Source organism: Vanessa tameamea, chromosome 22 (assembly GCF_037043105.1).
Source record: "Vanessa tameamea isolate UH-Manoa-2023 chromosome 22, ilVanTame1 primary haplotype, whole genome shotgun sequence".
NCBI classification, from domain to species: Eukaryota; Metazoa; Arthropoda; class Insecta; order Lepidoptera; family Nymphalidae; genus Vanessa; species Vanessa tameamea.
This window is the reverse complement of record NC_087330.1, coordinates 8,444,109-8,453,542: the sequence shown is the minus strand read 5'-3', so window position 1 is coordinate 8,453,542 and position 9,434 is coordinate 8,444,109. Positions and strand designations below refer to the sequence as shown.

The following is a 9,434-nucleotide window of genomic DNA, read 5'->3' as shown; positions in this document are numbered from 1 at the left end:
CAATAGAAACAGCAGCAAAACCAATACCTGACACTACTAAAAACATTACTGTTTCACCTTCTCCAAATCCCGTTTGTTCGCAAGATATAGAATGTTTAACTGGATTACAGACACCAGATTCAGCAAGTTTTCAAAAAGAAATAGAATTATCGATACCTTTTGTTGTAATCTGTGGTAAATTTATAATTATAGTCTGTGAACGTCTAGCGCCACCTATAGTTAAAAGGTGAAAATCTATGTCTGTCATGGCCTTCGTACCGATGTAGTCGATATTTTTTAAGTCTCTATTAATTAAAGTATAAAACAATAATTTCGCATTATTTATTAACATCACCAATCGCTCTAAAAAATCAAACAGAAATGGACTAGGTTTAGCCGACCCCAGTTCGAGACTTTGTTTAACGAAGACTGGATTTCAGACACAAGTTTATTTAAATAGAGATTACTGCTTTTACTATGAGATTTTCGTTTTAAATTTTGCTCGTCATTTATTTCGACACCATATTTTTGAAACTGACGTCCAAAAAATTATATCAAAACCTAAGAAAAGGAGAGAATTTATTGCAGCACTACGCAAAAAAAGGAAACTATCTTGTAAATTCAAAAGAGGTCACTAAGCATATGAGAAAACAAAAAATTTACTGAACATCTACCTTGTACAGATTGATACTATGGAAACAAAAAACAAATGCACTGATAATAAGTCAAGTAAAAATGTTCAATCAGAAGCTCAAAATCTACTAATACGGCATTTAAAAATAGATAAAAAGCTTAAAGAAACAGTATTTCCCGGAACGAGGGCAGACAGACATCACTTGTTGCAAAAACAAATGATCTTTATATGTACTTTCGGGTCACAATATTTGAAAACTCATCGAGAAAAGCATTTTGCAAACGTTGTGTCTAGAAAAATGAAAGAGCTAGCAAAATTATTAATTGAAATAAAAAAGATTGACCCATCCATAAGTGACTTGTTTTGTGCCCTTCGACCAAACCATTACGATATTATTGATGAGGCAACCAAAGTATTAGGAAAATATGCAGCGAAAAAGATATATTTGAAACACCTACGTTCGCAATGAATATGTCAACCACTTTAAAACAGTGGTGCACTATAGCAATTATGTTTGCCTTTAAAAAACAAGGACCTTATATGGATGTTGATAAGTTGTTCACACAAGTTTGTTCCGGTTTTCTTCGACGTTTCCCGAGAAATATTAGCATGGCCGGTGTATGAGGTGTCTACGGTGCTGTCATCTGCATAGCAGTGAATGTTACTGATTTGCAACAAGTCATTGATATGCAGAAGAAACAGAGTGGGTGATAGAACGCAGCCTTGTGGAACACCAGCATTGACGAATTTGAAGTCGGAGCATGCACCGTCGACAACGACCTTGATGCTCCGATCTGCCAAAAAACTGGTAATCCAATTGCATAATTTCCCGAGAAGCCCATAGGAAGGAAGCTTCGAAAGAAGCGCTTTGTGCCACACGCGATCGAAGGCCTTCGCTATGTCCAGACTGGCTGCTAATGCCTCCCCCTTGCTCTCAACTGCTTCCGCCCATCTATGAGTAAGGTAAACTAGAAGATCACCGGCTGAGCGACCCCGACGGAAACCGTACTGGCGGTCGCTAATCAGCTGGTACTCCTCTAGGTACCGCAGGAGCTGGCAGTTTATAATGGACTCCATTACCTTGGAGAACAAGGAGGTGATAGCTATAGGCCTATAATTGGACGGGTCTGAGCGGTTGCCCTTTTTAGGGATCGGATGAACCAAAGCAGTCTTTCAGGAGTTCGGGACGACGCCGAATGCATAGGATTGCCGGAAAAGACGCGTTAAGACCGGCGCCAACTCGGGAGCACTAGTCCGTAGCACGATTGGAGGGATGCCATCGGGTCCACTCGACTTATGAATATCCAAGGAAAGAAGTGCTTTACGAACTGCACTTTTCCGGAATTTAACCTCCAGCATCGGGGTATCACACCGCGGGATTGTTGGTGGTGACTTTCCTCGGTCATCCAGAGTCGAGTTCGCCGCGAAGAGAGAGCCTCAAAGATCAGCTTTCTCCTTCGCTGTATGGGCCAATGACTCACCGTCTCTGTGCAAAGATGGAAAAGAGGGCTGGCAGAAATTCCCTAAGACAGCCTTAGCGAGAGACCAGAACGCACGTGTTCCTGAAGGGAGGCGCACCAGTCTCTCGCCAATTCTGCCAATGTACTCCGTCTTCGCCTTAGCAGTCACGTTTTTGAAGGATCTAGAGGCAGAGTTATATTCCTTTCTGAATGCGCTGGTATTTACATCACGAGACGCCGATGCGTTAGCCCAGTCTTGATAGCGATCCCATTCAATAGTAGTAATAGTACTTCAATTTCGACTCTTTTTATTTTTCATGTCTAGTCAACAGAATTATGCTCGTTGGACAGTTAAATACAGTGATAATTTACAAAAGGTTGCCCAAAGTCATCCTGACTTGTTTGAACAGTTTCAGAATGGTTTTTTTAGCATTCAAAGAACTAATAAACCTTTCTCAAAGCAACCAATTGACTTGGTACTACAACAAACAATCAATGCAGATCCAGGAGACTTACAGGTAATAAACTCAGGGCACAATTAATTTACAACAAACGTAAACATTTACATGAATTTATGATAACTTTCCATTGATAAAAATTTCAAGCATAATTTTTAACATTGTAAAATTTATATTTTTTCAGGTATAATACAATTTACCAATTCCATCTCAGCACGTCAACGATGGGCTCTAAGTCATGATATAAGATCAACTGTAATTAGTAGTGTATATAAAAATTTAAATTTGCAAAAAGAACAAGATGTGACAACAGAGTTATCAAATCATAATATGAAAAATAATAGCAAGCAATTGCAACAATTTGCTGACACATTTAACCAATTTATTAATACGTTCAGTGCTGAAATCCATCAAGATATTTTACTAAATATTTTATCTGGAAAAGCGGCCTCAGAGAAAATAGAAAAAATTCTCCTTAATATTGAAAAAAAATGGTAACATACGGCGTCAAACATTCATTACAGAATATAAAGAGGATGAAAATAGATTTGAGAAGAGCATAAAAAAAGTACCACTAGACAACTTTTCTGTAGATTATGTTAATAACAAAATCAAAACGAAGGTAGGTGGCAAGGTGCAGGAAGTACGTATTCAGAGAGATCTTTTTCGGCGAATGCTTGGTATATCGATTGATCACAAAGTGGATATGTCAAAAATCTTATCATACCCCGTAACTCCAATGCCATTTTCCATGTGGCATTTCAAGGGTGGCAAATGCCACTTTTTTGAGTCTTACAAATGTAAGACTCAAAAATCCGTATTAATGAAATCTTTGGAATAAGCCGTACAACACGATCCACCTTCTCGCATTGATGTTTTGATTATTGATGGTTTTTTCTTGCTTCATGAAAAATCATGAAAAATGTGCCAAAACTTTTGGAAGTATCTCAAAAAAAATGTTACAAATGGCGACCCAATTGAAAGCAACGAGATATGATGTCATTTTTTACCAGTATTTTTCCACTTCTATAAAAGATTATGAAAGATCTCGTCGACATGAATCATCACAACTAGAATTTAATATTACTGGACCAGATCAAGTTCGTCCATCAGATTTCGCGAAAGAATTAAAAAACATACATTTCAAACAGTCTCTTGTTGAATTTTTTATACTACACTGGGCTACTGATGAGATGATTCCATTCATTGGCAATAATAACATTTTTATAAATTTTCGACAACGCCACTCTTTCATCGTGATCAACAATAAAGTTATACCTGAAATCCATGAAGATTTATCGTGTTCCGAGCATGAGGAAGCTGATACAAAGATCGTGTACCATGTATGCAACATCGATGTCCAGTCTAATTTTGTGATACGATGCTCAGATACTGATACAGCAGCCATAATGCTGGGAAATATGCATCATTTGAAAAATGGTGATTCCCACGTTTGGATTTTGACCGGCACTGGTAACAAGCAGAGGTATGTTGACTTGAATACTATCTGCAAACAATTCGGATCGTCGTTGTGTCGAAGTTTACCAGCATTCCATGCTATCACAGGATGTGATTTTAATTCAAAATTTTTCAAAAAGGGCAAGCAAAGGCCGTTTAATATTTTGAAGAAAAATGAAGAATACCAACAAGCATTTCACCGTTTTGATTCCTTGAATTTTGTTGGTGATGTAGATGAAAAAGAACTTGTATTCAACATAATACAAAAAATTATCAGTGATGTATACAACGTTCCTGGAATAATTGATGTAGATGCTGCCAGACTCCAACTGTTTATTAACAATTATATGGTTTCTGACATTAATGAAGAATTCAATCGGAAAACTTTGAAAAACTTCGATGCTAGCAACTTACCACCTTGCAAAAGTTAGCTTTGGCAACAGTTCCGACGGGCTAACTATATTGCTAGTCTTTGGAACAATGCAACTATGAAGAAGATAAATATTTTCAAACTCGAAAATAATGGCTGGACATTAAAAGATGGTACATATGATTTTCATTGGTTCCATGGAGATAAATTACCGGGTTGTGTCAGTGAGTCGCTGGAAGAACAATCAGGTAATTTATTTTCGTTTCTCATATATTTTGTGCCTCTTTAGGTTTTTTAGATCTTCATTGTTTGAATTGTTTTTTACAGTGGAAGGAAATGAGGATAATGCTGATGATGACGATGACGATTTAGATATTCAATATCAAGATTGGCTGGATGATGAATTGTCTAATTTCAATGACGATGATAATGAAAATTAGAGGAACTACTCAGAAATGTTAAAAGCTTTTTTTTTTTTTATTTTGTTTTTTTTTTATGATTAACTCCCAATAAATAATTAATCTAAAAAAATTGCTGTTATTCAATAAATTTGTTAACACTATCGAGTTTTTGATATTTCTTTAAAAAAAATATTGAAGTTTTTTCGAATTTATCAAAACAGCCTGCAGGATAAAATTCTAGAATTATTGTAGTGAAATGAGCATTTTTTTACAAATTAATTTTTAATTATTTACCGGATTTTGTAATTTTTAGCAGATTATTTTTTAATATTAATAATTAATTGATATGAGTAAACTGTAAGAGAGTGAGAGAGAGAGAAGTCAATATATCCTAATACATGACTCAATCAGTCTCATGCGCGTAGATAATGCTCTCGCGCTCCTACCCATAGAGGCATTAAAATTGAATTTAGGGGATGATTGGCCCCTTGGATCGGTCTGTCTTCTTGTAAAAGGTTTTAAAATAGTTGTCTGGTGGACATATGTATATAAAAATGGAGCATCAGAATTTACGTGAAGTTAAGTAATTATTTTGGGATCTTTAAAGCGTCTGCAAAGCAATACGGCCGACGGAAAGTGTCTGGGAGTATTGGCGACTTATTTTTAAGGATATTGCCTAGAATATACGTAAAAATCAGCTTGGAGAATTTACGTGAGGTAAGTAATGTTTTTACGTACCTTGATTACCTGATACCTGAAAATTGGCCGTCTAAGCAAGCTTTTTTTATTTTGATCATTAAATAAGGTTTTTAAAAATAATGCTATATGTGTCTGTTATAAATATAATAAATATATACATAAAGATAACCCCAGAAATATTAAGAAGTAGTTACAAATAAACTAATTTATTTTTCGTATACTTTGTAAATACTGGCGCTCGAGCGCGAGTCGAGCGTCGAGTTCCGCGCTAAAATTTGAGCTTTTTTATCTAAACGCTCAAGCCAGCGCTCGAGCGTTGTGGAAACGGCTCGAGTCCCGACACGAGGCTTACGAAGCTCGACCGTCGACTCGAGCAATTTTATACTGCTCGAGTGTTGACTTGAGCGTTATAGCGCCGACTCGAGCGTATTTACAACACTGTGTTTTTTGGCCAATCGTATATCTTTGAAGACATAACTCTCCTCTTTAGCGCAGTCGTGTAAAAACAATCGATGTTTGAATAACATCAATGTATTTTTTTATATATCGATATTACATCGATACCACTATCCGATGCATTAAATCGAAAAAAACATCGATGGTTTTTTTATGTCCATCACTAAATTATTACCACCCTTCCGGAGCGGCTCTACGCTCTTGTCGTAGCAGTTGTACTGACGCTGTTGTTGAAAGTGTAGTAATATTTGTAACTATACTAATAAAGTTTATATACTGTTGATACAAATTCTATATTTCATGAAAGACCTACAACTAAATATAATTTAAGATCCTATCGTACAGTTAATTGGCAAATAAATACTTAAATACTTGTTATTATTTATTGTTGTATGTATCTAGTACAAAATTAATAAAGTTATGCATTGCAAACATTCTCACATTTTAAAAGATAATCTTCCAGTGGATTTCTTTCGCCTTTTCTTCCAATGGATGTCTGTTTCTTCCCAGGCAGTTATCTTGGCTTTCAATAATTTGTACAGTGTACATGAGGTCTGTTAAATAAAGTATTATTAATCATTTAAACTAATAATTAAATTAGGGGGGCTGCCAAAACCCACCGAACACCACTGGTTTTACTCACCATTTATATGAATATAAAACTTCATCCGCTTGTTCATTAGTCTTATTTAAATTAAAATAACACTATCTTTAATATCTTCTAAACTGTTTCCTAAATTTCTCATAATGATAATCATCTGTAGCTCTTTCACCCTTTGCTTTCTTAACAATTTTATTAACACTTTCATCAATCACATTTGGTTCTACCTTTTTACTTTCTGGTTTTTCAACTTTTCTTTTCTTAGAATTAGCACTATCTAAATTAAATCTATTATGTTGAACAAAGTTGACTGCCATATTTGTAGGTACAAATTGTGATGGTCCATCTTTTTTGTTATGCCTTTCCCACAAAAGTTTCATTTTAGCTTCTTCAGTTGCTTCAATGTTTTTTATTTTCGCATCAATACCAAGATCTACTTCCGGAATACCACTTAGCATTTGGTTAGACAACATCTCTTCAGATCTATGTGCAGCAGATGCACGTAAGTGTTCTGGTAGCGAGAGCAAAGCTGCTTCCTCGGGTGCTAAGTATTTCAGTGCCTCACCATCATCATTATCTTTTTTGTTATCATCATTTCCTTCTAAAAATGTAATATTACTGTTAATGAATGTTCATTTCTAAATGAATTTAGTAATAAACACGAAATAATTTTTTTTTTTTTTTAAACTGTAACATTAAGAAATTATACAATCAAATAAGTTCAGTAACTATTACACAAGTGATTACATAATCAAATTTTAACGAATAAGCTAATCTTTAAATGGTGGTAGGTTTGTACATATATGGGTAGGTACCACTAACTCATCATATATTCTACTGGCAAGCACAATACATAACATTTAGATGTTATGGGCTTTGTGCTTGTTACATAGTCTGGTGATGCATTGGTAATATGAGAAATGACTTATATTTTTTAAAGTATCAATGTCTATGGGCAGTGACAACCACTTACCATCAGGTGGTAAATTTGCAGTCGGCCTAGCTATATGAAATAAATAAATAAATTTATCATACAAAATCTTTCCTAGCTATAAATTTATATTTTTTAATATATATGATTTATAATTATATTATTTTATTTTTGTGAACTTAAGCACTATGTTGATATTTTTTAAATTTATTACTCAAAAGCAGACCATCATATCATTATCTTTGCCTATATAATTTACTTTGCTTATACAATTTACATTCAAATCCATTTCTTACATCACTTATGCACCAAGAACTAAACGCTAAACCTAAGATGTTATGTATAATACACATTCAGACCGAACTAAAAACCATACCACTGATCAATATTTAAGTTACTTGGAATAGCATTCTGCTTAAGCTATAGGAATAGTATCATGACACTGTACAGTGATTAATTTTCAAATATTTTTAGCAAAATTTCTTTCTCAATTCAACATAATTATAATAATATTTTATTTCAATATTACATATCTACTATGGAGTAGTTTGATAGCAAAACCTAGTAGACATTGTTCTGCCTATGCACATATACCATTTGTTAAACCACCTACAGCAACGACTAAAGGTGAATTAAAGCATAAAAACATATATGTGGCAAATATATTAATTTTATTACCTTTCTTTTTATAATATTAGTAGACAGACAAACAGATGGGCCACCTGATATAAGATGTAAGTGGCACTCTGTCCATAGACATAGGTAGGTAATAAATATAAAATATTCCTTACATTGCCAATGTCCCAGCATCCTTAGTAGCTGAGAAGTTATATCCCTTGTGCCTATAGTTCACTAGGTATATATATTATTAATTATACCCCATTTAAAATTTACACTATTGATGCATCAAGTGTGAATTTAATATTATTGTATAAAATAGATAAACAAATTTGTTTAATAGAAAATGGTACAGCATTTTGATACATAATCAAATATTTTTGGGAAACATTAAGGACGCTTGCATTAGTATGTGTAGTGTTCGTATTTCTCACTTCTAATAAATATAAGCATTGACATTCATAAAAATAATTTTAAAATTACAATTTGTGTAAGTAGGTATTACCCTGTGGTTTTTAGATTTTCTGTTTTATTTTGTCTTATTTTAACTAGATTCTCTGTTCCCTTAAGATTGATTGGAAGAGAATGTCTTTCTGTCTTTGAGAATGTCTATTTTTGCATAATTTGTGCAAAAAAATAAATAAAAAATATACACATATATTTTGTTAAAATATCACTGATGAGTTGAAAATAAATCTACTAACACATAATATCTTAACAAATTGTAACCTTACATAGATAATCGAACTTACCTTTTCGCTTGGCTAACTGCTCTTCTATGTATTTCATCATTTCTTCATCTTCATCACGTTTATTTGTTTCAGCAGAAAATTGCGTTCCAATGCCAGTGTCGTATGCATCATCAACCTGCTTAACTTTCCCACTTTTCAAAGCCTGCATATTCACCATACCACCAGCTTTAATATTATAAGGGTCCTTACAAGTAACTTCTTCAACTAACGAAGATTTTTGTCCTGTTGCTAGAGCGACGATGCTAACACCGTTCGGTCTTTCTCGTAATTTCTGTATTTCTTTTGCCTCCTGTAGTCTTGCTAATATAAATTCCTCGTCTTCAGAATCCTCATCTTCAATTTTTATTCTTTGCCTTATGTTCTTCTTTTTTGGTTTAAATTTTATTTCCTTAATTTTGACTATGGATTCTTTAGATTCTTCCATTATATTAATTTTCTATTTGATAATATTTTACACGAATTATAATTATATTTTGACTTCAGAAAACAATAACTTATTTATATGTTAACTACAAAAAAGAATATAATCACAGACTTGAGACTTCACGCGTTCACAAGCTTGACGTTAACAGTGTTACCAACTCGAATATTAATATTATTACCTTGGTTTGAAGGAT

At 33.9% G+C, this 9,434-nt stretch overlaps 1 protein-coding gene across 2 annotated transcripts; it reads right to left on the bottom strand.

The window, feature by feature from the left end:
- Positions 1-5,961: 5,961 nt before the first annotated feature.
- Positions 5,962-9,350, bottom strand: LOC113400685 (splicing factor C9orf78). 2 transcript variants are annotated; one of them, XR_010309516.1, is made up of 3 exons: positions 8,818-9,350; positions 6,559-7,117; positions 5,962-6,469 (listed from the first exon to the last, which is right to left on the bottom strand). XR_010309516.1 is itself a non-coding variant. In XM_026640336.2 (2 exons), the coding sequence occupies exons 1-2, from the start codon at positions 9,239-9,241 to the stop codon at positions 6,627-6,629; spliced, it is 915 nt and encodes a 304-aa protein (XP_026496121.1). In that variant the 5' UTR covers positions 9,242-9,350; the 3' UTR covers positions 5,962-6,626. The 2 variants fall into 2 exon arrangements, 1 of the variants encoding a protein (XP_026496121.1); XM_026640336.2 differs by having other exon boundaries at positions 5,962-7,117.
- Between the last annotated feature and the right edge of the window lie 84 nt (positions 9,351-9,434).

Bases quoted from the DNA above. Each gene is read 5' to 3' on its own strand.
- LOC113400685 (XM_026640336.2), bottom strand. From the start codon at position 9,241: ATGGAAGAATCTAAAGAATCCATAGTCAAAATTAAGGAAATAAAATTT. The intron at 7,118-8,817 runs GTAAGTTCGATT...TTACATTTTTAG, and splicing joins GCAGTTAGCCAAGCGAAAAG to AAGGAAATGATGATAACAAA.